General features: G+C 35.6%; 1 protein-coding gene across 3 annotated transcripts; it reads left to right on the forward strand.

Annotated features, from left to right (window-relative positions):
- The first annotated feature begins 590 nt into the window (after nucleotides 1–590).
- Nucleotides 591–11,788, forward strand: LOC6566359. 3 transcript variants are annotated; one of them, XM_001992054.2, is made up of 5 exons: nucleotides 591–829; nucleotides 2,897–3,357; nucleotides 10,716–10,864; nucleotides 10,952–11,032; nucleotides 11,353–11,788. In XM_001992054.2, the coding sequence occupies exons 2-5, from the start codon at nucleotides 3,069–3,071 to the stop codon at nucleotides 11,482–11,484; spliced, it is 651 nt and encodes a 216-aa protein (XP_001992090.1). In that variant the 5' UTR covers nucleotides 591–829; nucleotides 2,897–3,068; the 3' UTR covers nucleotides 11,485–11,788. The 3 variants fall into 3 exon arrangements, with proteins under 3 accessions (XP_001992090.1, XP_032594681.1, XP_032594682.1); XM_032738790.1 differs by having other exon boundaries at nucleotides 591–744; XM_032738791.2 differs by having other exon boundaries at nucleotides 612–741.
- The last annotated feature ends 4,465 nt before the right edge of the window (nucleotides 11,789–16,253 follow it).

Genomic DNA, 16,253 nt, shown 5'->3' on the forward strand with positions numbered 1-16,253 from the left:
AGAGCAATTTAGCCAATACAGCAACCCAATTGCGTGTAACTGATGCATGTACCTGCTGTCACCAACGGCAATCTGCTAGGTAAACGGTGCTTGAAGGAAACGATACTTAAAAATACATTTTAAACAAAATCAGGACAACTTAACTTTCTGTTGTAGATCCTACTAAAATTGGATATAAAGCTTTTAGTTGGCCTCATTTTAAATATTTACCCTTTGTTTTAAAAGCTCTTTTGTTCTGTAGCAAGTCCTCAGTCCCAAAAGCTGCATTTTGAAAGCTTTGAAAGCTTTGTCCTGCAACCCGCTGCCAGCATGTTTGAATGCTCGAGTTTGATGAGATGACAGCGTTTGTTAAATGAGTTCTTCAATATATATTCCAATGTCATTAATATGTGTATATGTAACTAAAACAAACAAAACAAATATAAAGTTTTTTTTGCAGTTAATAATTAAATTTTAAGCGCAAGAGTGAAGTGCATGTTGGGCCAGTTCGGTTGCAACAGGTTCGTGTTCGACACGGTTACAAGTTGCCGTTCGCATTGGCATTGACGTCGCCGTCCCAAAAAAAAAGAATGCCAAACGTATTTCAGTTGACATTTACAAACGCGACGCTGCAGTCGCTGGCGACGCTCGACTCGACCAGTCTCTCTCTCTCTCTTAGCTCGCACTCGGCTCGGTTCGTCGCTGAACAGTTTCGCAGCAGGCAGTAGCAGTGGCAGAACAAAAGCAACAATAGTCGTAAAAGTTGTTGGTTGAAACAGTTGCTGTTGCTGCCGTTATTTTTACACCAGTTGTTGTGTTTCCATTCGCTTTATTCCATTTCAAACTCAACGTGCGTTTCTCACTTTCCCTCTCACTCTTTCTATCTCTCATTTTTGTTTTGTTTTCAAGTGTGTGTACGTGTGTGTGTGTGTGGGTATGAGTGTAATTGTGAGTGTAGTAATTTTTGTACTGTTTGTTGTTGTTATTGAATTTGTATTTTTAGTGCTCGCGTGCGAAATTCGGTGTCAAAAAAAGCGAAACAATTTTACGTGAGAGATGTGAGCAGAAGAAGCAGAAGAAGCAGAAGAAGAAGGCCTTGAAATGTCCTGAAACAGGCCAAAAAATGAAAGGCAGAAAAAACAACAACAAATAACAGAAAATCAATGTGCCAGTGCGTATGTGTATGCGTGCGCGTGTGTGTGTGTGTGTGAATGTGAGTGTGTGTGTGTATGTGAGTGTGTGCAAGTCGAAAGAAAATCCATAAAGCGCGCTGCAAAACTCATCGTCGTCGCAGTCGAGCTATGCGAATAATTTATAAGATTGAAATTAAAGACACCAAAAAAAAGTGCTTGCTTTGCTGTTCGCTCGCACTCGCTCTCACTCTCTCTGTCTCCCTCTCTCTCTCTCTCTCTCTCTCTCTGTAGCAACCACAAGAGGCTAAAAGAAGACACATGCATATTGCATACATACATACATATACAAAGAATTTCTTGGCAGCCCAAAATGCCGAAATGCCGCACGGCAATTCCCTTCTCCTTCCCCTTCCCCCCGACCAGCACCACTCCTACCTTTTGGCCACGCTGCAAAAATGTTGTAAACATGCGAGGCCAATGCTGACGTCGCTGCCAACAGAGACGCTGGCAGAGGCACAGACAACGGAACAGCTGATACGCCTTGGGGCAACTCACACAAGCACACAAAGTCAAAGAGTGTGTGTGTGTGTGTGTGTTTGGAGTTTGGCAACACTGCAGCAAATTACTATGCAAGAAACTCTAAGTAGCGAGTAAAAGTGTATAGCGAGTAGAAATTAACACGAGTCCATTTATTAAATTGAAAATGCTCGAAAGCAGCTCCAAATAGTTATCATCCTAAAATAATAATCTTTCTGACTCCTTAAATTAAAAGGAGATCATTTCAAGTCCAGCACAAACTTAAAAGATAAATTTAGCAAACAGTTTTTTTCACCAATTTTCAACATTCATTTATCGAAATAAAAATATACGAATACAACTCAAAATAGAAATCATCATTGAATATAATTTGTTGTGACATTTTGTTAAGCTCCTTAAATTGAGAAAATAGCATTTCATAGTCAAGTCCAGCACAAACTTATATGGAACATTTAAAACAGAGAATTTTTACCAATTTTCAACATTCATTCTGATAAACAAATATGCAAAAGCAACTCCGAATTTAAACTTTAATATTGAGTATATTAAGAAATTGAATTGAAAATATATTTCACGGTATATTGTGTATTTTCAACTTAGACTTTAAGCATATTTCACTCAACTTAATTGACATTCTAATGCGTTAATTCAATTAACATATTTTGCCCGGTTGGTGCACAATATTTCTTGACACTTTCTTGCTGTACTCGACTTGAGCAGCTTTGAGAGATGTTTAGTGCAGTCAACATGAAAGTGCCTATTACACTCAGCGAAATCAGGTTACCAAAAATAAAACATATGTTGCTTAGCTGTTAGCCAATTTACTCAAAATAAAGATGGAAATATTTAAATTGATTGAGATATATTTGGATTCTTAGCTATAATAACAAGTGCGATATTAAAATAGATTTCTTGCCCAAGGTTCAAGAATCTTAACCGGTTGCAGTACCAAAAGTGTAGAAAGTTCCCTTATGTTACTATATACAAATGTCGATTCCTGTAACTGTGTGAAAATGTTGAATTTCGGTTACGATTATGAAGCTTAATCGGTAAAGTTGTGTTGGTTCCGGTTCCTGCTTTTGGTTTTTTTATTCATTATTATCATTATTTCGTTTCGCTTTGTGTAAGCGCAAATGAAGGCCAAACAACGAGCGAGGGAGTGAGAGAGACAGAGAGGGAGAGAGAGACAGAGAAAGAGAGAGAGCTGAGCCAATCAAACTTAACTATGTCGAACTTCTTCTGCACAGTGTGACGAAAACACCAACAATAACAGCAGCAACAACAGCAACAACAACTGCAGCTCAATTTTCAGGCAGTGTAGGAGGCGGAGCTGCAAGAGGAAGAGAGGATTAGGCAGTGGCAGAGTGGAGGCGGACAAAGTGCAGCTGCAGCTGCCAAGTTCAAAATCAACGCCTGACAATGACAAAGCGCTCCGTTGGGCGACAAGCAACAACAACAACAGCAGCAGCAGCAACGTGTCGCCCGCCAGCAACAACAGCAGCAATCAAAGCAACAACAGCAGCAACAATCAATGAGCGCAGCACGAGCTGGCGTCGACGCTGCGCAACAACAACAACAACTGGAACAGGAGCAACAACAACAACAATGCAGTTGAGTCGCGCATCGTTTTACTCATCGCTGCCGGCATGTGGCATGTCCTGGCTGCTGTTCGTTCTGTGTCTGCTCGGCTGTCTGTGTTGTTGCACAGGTAATTATCGTGCCCGTGGCATGCCTCACACACACTTGACACTTGATTCGCATGACAACCCCAGAACCCCAATCTGATCCATCTGCTTGGCACACCGAGTGCCTCGTTAAAGGCAAATGAACGCTTGACGTCGATCACTTATTACTCATCAGTTACGTAGTTATGCATTCTGCTTACGTTCTTACGTTATGCATTACGTTACTACGCCAAATTATAGTATTATAGTATGTTATGAGTATTTCATTTACAAATAATCTGCCGTTATGTATTTGTATAGTGACGTAGTGCATTACGTTATTACGTTATATGGGATTGCCTTATGTTCCTACATAACGTGTTACGTTAATAAGTGGCAATTTACTTCAAATAATTTATAGCAATTCATCTTCAATTACGTAACGCTTACGTAATGAAGATTAACATTACGTCATATGTCTTACGTTATTACGTCATGCACTACGTAAAGAAGTGACAAGTTGCTCCAAATAATTGTTAACAATTCATCTTCCATTTAATAAGCCTTACGTTATGACGTAGTACTTTACGTTGTTACATTATATTATATTGCCCAAAGGTGCTTACGCATCGTATTCAGCTCCTAAAGATTGAATAAAAACAAGAAACCCAACAGATAGGCGACTACGACTAAGTTTACAATTTGCGCTGCAAATTATATATATATTTTTGTCAAATTATTTGATCGATCTATGGTTCCGTAATGTGTTCCCTTATGTTACGATACTGCTACGTACCGTAATGCTGTAACGCGACGATATTTTGGTTAGTAATCGTATCAGTTCCGGTTACTGGTTCTTACACAAACTTTTGAATTCCGAGTCCGGATTCGGCATCTGCATCTGCATCTGCATCTGTAACGGGGGTTTTTTTTTACTTAAGGGTTGTGGTTTCGGTTACCGTTTGACCACCCTGTATTTAGTACTAGAGATAAGTGTTATTTACGTCTCGCTTATGGCCAAGAGTCTCTTTTAGCGATTGTCCGCTGAGATTAAAGAGACTCTGGCCTTTTATAGTCCTTCAAAGCCCACCAGTCAAATAATAAATAACGCCCGAAAAACAATTGCCCCAAGAATAAATGCAAAAGGCCATTTCAGTATGCGGCGAGGAGGGGCCCAAACCATAGACGACAATGGCCTTGACATTGCAGCCAACATGCAAAGCTGTTTTCATTTTGGTATTTTTGTTTGGTTGCCATGTCGCCATGGCTGAAACACCTGACAAAGAGTGGGCAGTAGCGAGGGGCGTGGCACGCTCAAATTTTTAGCACTTGTGCAACAGCAAAACAGCAACTGCAATAACAGCAACTGCAACTGCAACAACAGCAACTTTGTGCGAGCAACAACAATACAAAAATTTGACCATATTTTTCTGGCCTTTACGGAACAGAACAAAAAATAAAAAGTTTTCATTATAGAAACGAACACAGACAACATAAACAGATGACTACTTTTCGATGGCTAAGCACAGAGAGCAGCAGAACAGAAAATCAACAACTCCAACAATCATTTGATACCCTTTCCTTTTTAGCTGACACATACAGAATGTGACGCGCTTTGGACTTGTAGTTTACCCTATTGTTTTGAGATTTCTTCCACATCATCAGCGGGAAACCTCTGAGCGTGCTTCGCTGTGTTAATCTTGCCATATTCCACAAATCCAGAGATTTACCTATCTTTTCCTTATTCGATGTTTCACACTTTATCTCTGCCTTTCTCTATTCTTGGCGTTTTTTACTTCCCCTTTTAATAAGCGACAAACGCCTATCAATTATTGGTTTGACTTGGGTTCATTTCTGGGTTTCCCCAATCCTTTAAATAAATATTTGACCATTTTACATTTGAATACATGAGAATTGATGTCCTTTATCTGATTTTGTTTGTCCTTAATTTTAAATTTGGAATTTAATTTATCCATTTAAATTCAATACTCGCATTGAATTCGGAAATTAAATAATAAATTTAAAAACTGTGAACTGTTGTTAGTTGACAATAAATAAACTTCAATTAAATAAGCTTACTTAAAAGTATTTAAAAATCATTTCAAACTCCTCTTAAAGCTCAGCTAAAACTTATTTAAAAAATAATTGCAGACAACTTCGAGTTGTGATATTGCTTGGAGCATATAGAAAAAATATACAAATACAAAAGTGTAGACAATTTTAAGTTGTAATTTGTTATGAAGGGTATACAAATGTCGGTGTTTGCGTGCAAATTAAACTTTTTGCCAGTTGCTTGTTGTTATTGACGCACATGTGAAAAGTTTTTGCCAAACTATTTATTTGTGGTCCTGGTGGTCCTGGTGGGCAGCATTGAGTTGTCGAGTTGTTCTGTTGTTCTGTTGTCGAGTTGTTGCTGCTGCTGTAGCTGTAGCTGTAGCTGTAGCTGCCACAAGGCACAACAATCTCAAGTTGCCATTTCTCGGCCTCGTCCGTTTGGCAGCAATTCGCATTCTTCTCTCTGCATAAAGCAAACATTTTATTGGCAAGTTATGCGCAGCTGAGTTATGGAAAATCATTAGACAAGGATGTCAAGGCGGAAAAGGTCGAGTTCATAGAAGCATACCCCCAATACAATATACAGAATGGAACACAAGCAACAACAAAATGAGAGAATTTCGCTCTTTTTTTTTTATTATCTCTCATTTTATGGCTAAAATAGGCTAAAATATACACATAGATATATGTGATTGAAGCAAGCAAACGAGTCCTTTGCTGATACGCTTTACACTTGTTTCAAGTACAAATATGCTTCTGGCTGAATTTGGAATCTGCTCACTTAATTATGCAACATTTAGTGCAACGTCTAATCCAAGTGCACTTTCGCCCACTTATGGCTAACTTATTAGTTGGATTATGGCCAACTGCTATCAACTGCAGCTAACAGATTACATCAAGATTTGCTCAGCTGGGCCAAATGACCAGCGACGAGCGACAAGCGGCAGGAGACAGGCGACAGACGACAGGCGACACAATTCAGTCAGGACATCAGACGTCAGAGGACGGACAAGAAATCGAGTCGAGTCATTTTGGATCGATAGTTGGCTGTTGGGGTAGCAACTGCACCAGCTGCTAATTACACAGTCAAACAATCCGAAAGTGCGACACACGATACACCCACACACTCACACACACACTCACACACAGCACACATACACACAGCACACATACACAAAAAACACATAAACAACCATACACGCTCATAGACAATATGCAATTGGTAATTGACAGCGATAACTGTGTTGATTGACGAGCAATCAAAGCCATTTCACATTCAAACTGCATGCGTTTAGAGTACGTGTCGAAATGTGTCTGAGTTTTAAATTGTCCCCCTTTGAATAATGGATGTGAGTAGCGAATAGCGATTAAGAAATGTGAGTAACGAGTAGCGAGTGACAAGTGACGTGTGACGAGTAACGAGTGACGAATGACGAGTAGATAATAAGCGACGCTAAGCAACAACAGAGCAGCAGAGTATCGTTATCCGATTATAGTACGTAAAGTGTACAGATTCCGGTAAAGGTTATGAATTGGTTCAACATTCTTTTCGATATTCGCTTCCATTATCTTACTTTATAGTCAAATAATATTGATCTTAATAAAATTGGTCTTCATCAGGCAATTAATTGAAAATAATTGATAAAGACTCCGACAGAAAACTCAATTCAGCATTTTTTAAAAGAGCAGTTACAGGAACCAGTGGTACTAGTTCATTTAGTACCACAACGGAACCAAATACCGAACAAGATTAGGAACCTGTTCATAACCTCTAACTTAAAACTGCTTTTTTGCAACAGCCATGGCACTTTTTTAACGTTAGCCCAAGGATTCTTGTAGAGGGGGCTTAGATCTGGCAGGACTTGCTATGAGCACTAAGGCGAAAGGGTCGTCAGCCCACTTTGCCTACCCAGCCCGGCTTACATGCCACATGCGACATGCGACACACGTTGACAGCACGCGTCACCAGAGAACGAAAGAGAGACAGAAAGAGAGAGATAGAGAAAAAGAGAGAGCGAATTTACATTAGGCGTTTGACGTTTCACTAATTGCATTGCACAAACCATTCCAAAATGGTTTTATAATCTTTGCTTCCGTTAACAATTCAACGGCGACAACAGAAACAACAAACAGCAACAACAACACCAACAACGACCACTTTTCCTTCAAGCTATTTTTCCGCAACACACACACACACACACACACACACACAAAATCTCATTAGCGAAGACCAATAATTGCCAACACACACACACAGAGAGAGACACACATAGACACATACACACACACACACACACACACTGTGGCACTCGGTGTTAGGCACAAGCTGCAAAGTTGACGGCTGCAACTTTCTCAACGTCACAGAGCTCTGACACTGCCTGACATGCCCCTACCCTCCTCTCTCCCCCCGCTCCACTCTTTCAGCACTTTGGCATTGCCATAATGTGTTTGTGTGTGTGTGTGTGTTGCCTGTTGTTTCATGCCACAACAATTGTAACCACTAATGAACTCTCTTCTAAATGCGAGCATTTTGATGGCTCAAATTGCTGTGCCTCAAGTTGAAGTTGAAATTGAAACGCAAATTGAAGATTGATGTGCGAATTGATTTTGATATAAAATTGATATTCAAATCGTCAACTTTAAATTGAAATTGCAAATACAATTCTTCAAGAACTAAGAAAGTCTGTAAAAAGAATTAGCATAAGAATAGAAGAAAGAAACTACAAAATGAACCCATTGTTTTTTATTTTTCATTTAAATATGTGTAATTTATGTAAATCGGCGAGAATCTCGAGAAAATCGGCATACTTTGTGGCAACAAAGGTGAATCAGCTTATTGTTTAGAAAGTATATTTCCATAAAAACCAAAGTTTTTCCTTTCTGTATTTTTTTTAATTGAGGGTGAGAGTGAAAAGGTCATTTTGCCAGCAGGTGTATTTTATTTTGGAATACAAGGACAACTGCTATTGGCCTTGCTGCATTTTAAATTATACTAAATTAAATGTTGAAAATTTGTAATCAAGTCCAATTCAAATGGGATGAGTGCCAAAATTGATTTTCTACACAAATAGAACACTGGACTCCGCACACTTAATCAGATTTAGCCCCATCTCAGCAAACAGCAAACCCGCCCCCGGCACCCGAGGGACAGGTGCTTCAGCTTGAAGATACACTAACAGAAAAATACTGTTCGCTATTAGTTCTTAAATGCCCCTCCATAAAATACTCTTACATAAGTAATTCTATCCTTTCTGAAACGTCTTTGTGCTTAAAATAAGTGAAAAGCTTTGTAAAAACGCACAACTCTTGATTAAAACTATGTATATATATATATATATATATATAAATATTTAGTTAAGTACCAAAGCAAAAAACTTTCAAGTTGCTAATTTAGACACTTAAATTCTTGATTCTTGAGGAATTATTCAAGAAATTGAGTATTTTGTAAATACTTATTTTTCCTAATTTCTATTTGATTTGAGTAGAAAATTTGAGTAGCAAATCTTTGGCACTTTTTTTTTGTTGTGAGTGTATTTATGGCTGCCTTGTGAGGAGGTCACCAGCTAAATGTCATAACAAAAGCTATTTATAGGTGAACCGCATGGGTGCACATAATCGACGACACCTGCCCCACCCACCCCTCCCGAAACCGTCTCATACCATTCAAGCTGAGATTTGGTAGTGCGGTAAATGGGGGTCAGGTGGGTCCGAAAGAGCAGACAGGGAAACAACCAAGCGGCGACTCACGCAAACCAAAAGGGACATTAAAAAGTAATAAGCATAATTGTGAAATGTCGCCAAAAAAAAAAAAAACCAAAAAAGAAAGCCATGAAATAGCAAGCGACAAAAAAAAAATCACAGCACTTGGCAAAAAATAATACTAAATTCGTATTAAAGCAGTCTTGTTTCGATTAAAGAGATTTAAGAATTTTATATATTTTGACCAGGCTATATGACCAGGCTATTGCCAAGTAATTTGTGGATGCCAGGACATGTGCTAATTTTCGTCAAGTGTAGCGCGTTAGGGTGAGTTGAATGAGATTGTGGCATGTAAGGAAGCGTGACGTATACGACACGTTGGCCCAACTTTGACCCAAGACAGCTAAACTGTTTGGTCGACAGATGGCGCACAAGTTGAGCGCTTGTTTTTAATTATTCAGCAATCTCAAAGGGACCCCAGCTCGAGACGTCGTCAGCACAAAGGCCACAGCACAAAAAACCGCGTTGCCAAACAAAACGAAACAAAACGAAACAAAACAAAGCAAAACGAAACGAAACGAAACAAAAGCAATGCAAAAAGGACTGAACAAAACAAGGCGGACAAACAACTGCAACTGCAACTGCAACTGGATTGCTGCAGCCGACCAATTGTCGCCAGCCACCCAACACAACCCTTTGCCAATTGTCCGACTAGCGAAAAAATAAAAAAATTAATTTGAAAAAAACTGGCATGCAAAGAGTTTGTGGCACTTTCGCCGACGTCGACGTCGACGTCGACGCCTGACGCCTGACGCTGTTTGGCTGTTGCCAAAGTTCGTTCAGTCGTCCGGAAGTTGCTTACAACTTCGAACTATGTTTCAAGTGCCAAAAAGCATCCAGTGCGACAGCAACTGCAACTGTAAATGCACTTAGCAATGTGCACGTAGGGGAACGTGAAGGGGGTGAGGAAGAGTGTGCTTTAAGGTCGAGGCCCATTTAAATTCGCATCGGCTCAAACATGCGCTACATGGTTTGATGCTAAAAGCTCACTGCAACGAACCTGCGTCGCAACATACAACATGTCTGCTGCTGTACTAGCACACAAGCAAACATGCATGAATCGAACCAACACAAGCGAGTCCATTTCAATATCTAACCATCAATCTAGATGCTAGCATCCAAAATCCTTGACTTGAAAATATAACCAGTTTCTGTATGCAGACATACAGCTGCGGTCAAAATAATAGTGCTGCACACACATATATTTGAAAATGAAAGTCCATCAATGCATCATACTTATATTTATTTTATATATATTTTTATTAAATTATAATTGAAATTTATCATTATAATATTAGTGGAATAATAGTGAAGTTTTATCAGCTTACACTGCGGCTAATTAATATTTCTAAAAACTAGCTATGGTGGATATATTTTACTACGATTAGTTGTATGGGAAAGTAATAGTATTTGGAAACATTCCCAGATGGGAAACTAAACATTTTTGGCTTTGCTGAATTGAATTTTTCTTCATATTTTATCACCATAAAATGGGGCATATTTTTATTAAATGCTTCGAGAAGCAGCAACTGAACTGAATATTAAAAATATAAAAATACGCTTTCGGTTTTTTCTTTTACACATCTAGTTGCTCTCGAGGAGGACTGCGTGGACTTTCAGGGTAACAAGGTGAATCATGGGATGCTCTATGTGCCCGGACCAGGTGTTTGCAGCCTATGCGTTTGCTATCATTCGGAGCCGCTGTGGTGCAAGGCCATTTACTGTGATCCGCCCTACGTAAGTGTTAAAAAACGACTCTCTCTCTATTATATATATATATATATATATATCTTCAAAATTGCTCATGTTCTTCTATATGTGTAGTTCTGCAAAAACTTCAGAGTGGGCGAACGCTGCTGCGAATTCGAGTGTTTGGATCCGCCCGGCGAGGACAAGCTTTATCAGGTGAGTCAGTTTATCAGAAGTCCAGCAACTGTTTTATATTGTATATATTTATTTGTTTTCATCATCATGTTCTCTAGATCATTATTATATATTTTATTAATAGTATAAATTAAACCACGGCACGACCGACTCTAAGACTCTCTTCGAGTGAGAGGATTGCTAAATCTGCTCAGTCTGTCAACTCTGACAACGATTCCTGTTCTGAAATCCAGCCTAGTGCTGCCTAGTCAGTCACTTGATTTGTTTCGATGTTCTTATAATAACATGTTAGCTACATTTTTAATATAGATATATACATATTTGTGCTGCTTTATTTACAGGAACGAATGCGTAAACGTGCCGAGATATTAGCCGGAAATAGTACCGCCAGTCAGGTGCAGATAAAGGTCGCACCTTTGGCCGTATCCACAATGATGCTCAGCTATTTGGGCAACACTTTTCTTAACTTATAACTTGAAGGGAAGGCGCAAGAGTAACGGCGTTTAGCTTTAAGTCAATAAATCCCCAAAACCCCCAAAACCCAGATCTTAAGTAGATAGTGGGAAAGTTCATTTTTGTTAACAATCCCCCTCCGTCGGCCCCGCTCCATCCCTCCCTCTCAAAATGAATACTTATTACAATGTAATAACAGCAACTAACAACATTTACAAATACACTTAAGTGCATTCAACAGATATAAAATATATCTAAATAGAAAAAAAAAAGAAAACAAAAAAGAAAACAAGCAAAACACCAAAAAAAAAAAAACAAAAAAAACTGGGAGTACTACAGAAAAAAAGTAGGTTTTCAACTTATATGTATATGTGTACTACTACTATATCCCTAGTCTTATGTAGGTACAATAATACCAGTAATACCAGCATCTAAATCACGTATATATATATATATATATATATATATATTTACAATACAATATAATGCCAACCGACATTTTTTATTCGAGAAAAGTCGGCAAAAAGAAACCGAATCAAGCCGTTAAATATTAAAAACAAAAACCAAGATAACACTCATGAAGCGAACGTAAAAGACAGTCTTTAATTAGCCAATAAGTCAAGTATAGTACATAGATTATATATACAATTATATATATATATATATATATATATATATATATATATATATACATAACTTGTATATACGCGGATCAAAACTTGTTGATTAGTGTTTAGCTAAATGAATCAAGTACTATGATAATAGTTGATAATAGCATATATATATACTATAATACTATATCAGATATGCACTTGATATAACTTTCTTTTAACAACACACACACACACACACAGTAACACACACTCAAGTTCAAACAATAGTGAAATTTTCTTCCTAGTCGAGCACTCTCGACTAGAGCAGTCCTCTTTGCTTGTCCATAGATAGAACCTAAGATATTTTGATTGCAATTACATAACTGTAGTAAATTACACATATCATAAAGTACACACACACATACACACACACACACATGGAATCATGGTATATATATATAAATATAAAGTCATATATTTTTTGCATTGGTGCTAATTTTATTGTAAATTAAACTTGATTCAGACACACACACACACACAACCGCACACACATCATGATGTTGATGCCGAATCAAAGCCCATATCTAAAAATGATATATATATATATACTACTTAAACCCCTAAAAAAAAAAACTCTAAGCTAACCTTCAAAAAGTTATAAATTTTTGTGTTTTTATTTTTGCCAGCCGATAAAAATCAAAGAAACCTAAAAAAAAAAAAACAACAAAAAATTATAATTAATAGTCTAACAAAAACAAATTCAGAAAATTCAACCAAATTTCCCAAGTAACAATTTTAATAGCAGTAACAAAAAATTAAAAACTTTAAAAAAAAATCATAAACTAATGCTTATAGTTGAATTTTGTTTAATTTCTTCAGAACTCGTAGCACGTAAGATCTTAAGCAAATAAAAGTCCCGTCTCTTTCGATAAACCAAAAAAAAAAAAGAAATTTATATATATAAAAAAAAGTACTACTAGGTAAAAATTATAGTTCTAGTTCTAGGCATCTATTGCAGGACCAGCTAAAGCAAACGTCAATCTAACAAATGCATTCAAAAAACAAAATTATAAGTGAAATCAAAAAATACCACAACTAATGGAAATACTTACTTAGACATATATATATATATATATATGATTATATGATATACTAAGGAGTACGGCTGTGAAAAATATTTTTGTTTTCGTTTGCTTTAAACGCATGTAACACAACTGTAAATAATATACATATACATATATGTATGAGATATATATATATATATTTATATCAATATGCAATTCAATATTTAAAGAGCGAGAAGAAAATGCATTCTCAGTTAACCGAAAAGTATTTTAATAACAAGAATTGAATAAGGCAGTGACGGCAATATCGTCAGATACCTTTGCAGTCTATATGCATATATGTAAATATATATATAGAGAGAGTAATACGATCTGAAACAGTGAGGAAAGCACTGAAATGGCAGCTACAATTCAATATATATGTATTTGTATCTGATATATAGTATTCCGATAGATAAAGACTATAGGTCTTGACCTCTCAAAGATCGCAAAAAATATTCACTGCAAAGGTACAAAAATAAAATCAGAATAATATTAATAACACAAAGAAGCAGCAACAATAAACAAATGATCCAAACTGAATGTACAATTCAAATGCCACAATATATAAGTATATATATATATATATATATCTGACCAATATGCAAACGTATGTATATACATATATATATGCATTCAATATATATTTATGCATAAATGAAACTCATAAATTAATTATGTGTATTTTTAAGATGACAAATTTTAATAGAATCCAAAAACATTATATTAAAATACTATGCCTAAACCTAAAGCGCTTCAAAACAGATAACAGATTACTACTAAATAAAAATATAAAATAAAAGTAAAAACAAAAAAACAAAAACAATTTCAATTTATAGAGAGACTCAATAACAAAAACGCAAAATTGGCTTTAAAAACAATGTTAATACAAATATAAAATACATATATAAAAATCATTTAAGAAGTATATTTCAACAAGAAGAAATTAAAATAAATATATAATTATAATAATAATATTAATGAAAGCAAAATCACTAAATGCATATAAGTATTTCAACATTTACCTTGAGGACGTCACGTCTAGCTCATTTATAAAATGGTACGAGTCGGTATTTTTATTCCAATGTTTCGGTTCTTAGATAGATCCCCAAAAATAACAAAAAAAAGAAGAAACACTTGCATATAGAACTTACAACAAACAACATAATAATAATTATAATAAACCCGTCTAAAAAAGCTTTGCCTCTAAACTAAAAACGAACAAAAAAACAAACCTTAATAAAACATTTTATAAGAGCACTAGCTGCCAGAGTATGTATCTGGAATACCCATTTCCCCATTTTCCCTTTACGGCATGACATGGCATTAATAGCTAAAACTTATCCTGTATATGAAAGTAGTGCACACACAGACACACACACACACACACAGAAGATAAATGTTATGTAATGTATTTTATTTCAAGAGCAACATCACTGAGATAATAACATTAACAATTCGATCTTAACACAAACAATTTAAAATGTCATTAAAGTTCAAAGAATGCCCTACCCAACATATTGAATTTATTATAATTCCAATCGCATTATTTATCAAAAGGATTTCAAATCATGTATGCATATATTACCAAAAATATGTATATTCCAAAGTACCAGATAATTTTAACATAAAATAAATATAAAAATAAAAAAAATATTTTCACAATAGCTTAAAAAACACAATCTTTCATTTCAATCATATATTGGGCATAAGGGTCAGCTAAGGATTAATTCAAAGTTGGCATCTTGTTTTACTCTGAGGCAGTCCCACCTTGAAAACCCCTTAAATTGTCGAGCTACATTTACCAAACCTGGCATGTAGATTACTTGGAACCTTCCCCAATGATTGGTAAGTGAATATTTCCTCAATTTTAGAGCTAAAACTATCAAACTTTGAAGGCGGATTACTAAGAACCTTATTCATCGATTTGAAACCCGTTCAAAATGGATAAAAAGGGTATAATTAAGTTGTGCCAAAGTATGTAACAAGCTTTCATAAGGAGAATATATATAACAAGACATAATATCGATAAAAATCGATTTCCGATTGCAATATAATCATAATTCTTTGGATATATGTTTTTTTTTATCGGGATCACCTGTAAGAAAATCATAGTTTCATATGCACGGAGTATTTTTTCGTAGACGAGCTCTCTTGACTAGAGCATTCTTACCCTCCCTGCTGAGTTGAGCATCTCGTTTCTCTCTCGCTGGAAAACCAAAAGCGTAAACAAAACAAACAACACAAAAACCAATTTTCCATATTCACATTTATTAAACACTAAAGTGGTAAAGTTTTTTGTATTTTTGTTCAGCCATAGCGATTAAAAAAAAAAAAAAGTATCGAATTTCAAAAAAAAAATTTATGTTTATGTTCGACGCTTAAACCTAAGCATACAAAAAAAAAGTACATATGCTTATATATATATATATATATATATACATAAATATATATATATATATAATTTTGTTAAATTTCTTATTAGAAAAATTTCACAATTAGATGTAGATTGTAGGCTGTTGTTGTCATCATCTACGCCTAAATATAGTATATATATACATATATATTCACTTGTTGGTCTAACTCTCTCTGTAGCATAATGTTAAATTGTGGATGTGTGTGTTTTAAAACCGATTCACATTACTTTTAGTACTATATAAATTACGAATAGTTAAAAAAAAAATGGTTGTGTATATCTAGTAATAATAATAATAATAATAGTAATAATAATAATGATCATAATATAGTTAATATACTATTATAGTATGTTACATTATTATTAGTTAGATGTTTATGCATTTAGTTTAGGTATTTAATGTATTTTTAACTATTTTATGTAAATTTCTCATAATGGTGATTTGCGTATTGCTGATTGATGGAAAATACTACATAATATATATATATATATATATATATATGTTAATTTATTCATATATATATATATATATATGCCATAATTCGTATGTCATTATTTGTTCCATTCAGTTGAACTTTAGAGACTTACGTGACTATGAAATTTGTCTTAAATATTTAATAGTAGTATTTGCAATTAGTAATTTCTCTTTTCTTCGATTTTTCCGACTTTTTGTATAT

Source organism: Drosophila grimshawi, unplaced genomic scaffold (genome assembly GCF_018153295.1).
Source record: "Drosophila grimshawi isolate 15287-2541.00 unplaced genomic scaffold, ASM1815329v1 contig_848, whole genome shotgun sequence".
In the NCBI taxonomy this organism is placed as follows: domain Eukaryota; kingdom Metazoa; phylum Arthropoda; class Insecta; order Diptera; family Drosophilidae; genus Drosophila; species Drosophila grimshawi.

Excerpts from the sequence above, each read along its gene's own strand:
- LOC6566359 (XM_001992054.2), top strand. The coding sequence starts at position 3,069 with ATGACAAAGCGCTCCGTTGGGCGACAAGCAACAACAACAACAGCAGCA. Across the intron at positions 3,358-10,715 it reads CTGTCTGTGTTGTTGCACAG|TTGCTCTCGAGGAGGACTGC; the intron begins GTAATTATCGTG and ends TTACACATCTAG. Across the intron at positions 10,865-10,951 it reads TTTACTGTGATCCGCCCTAC|TTCTGCAAAAACTTCAGAGT; the intron begins GTAAGTGTTAAA and ends CTATATGTGTAG.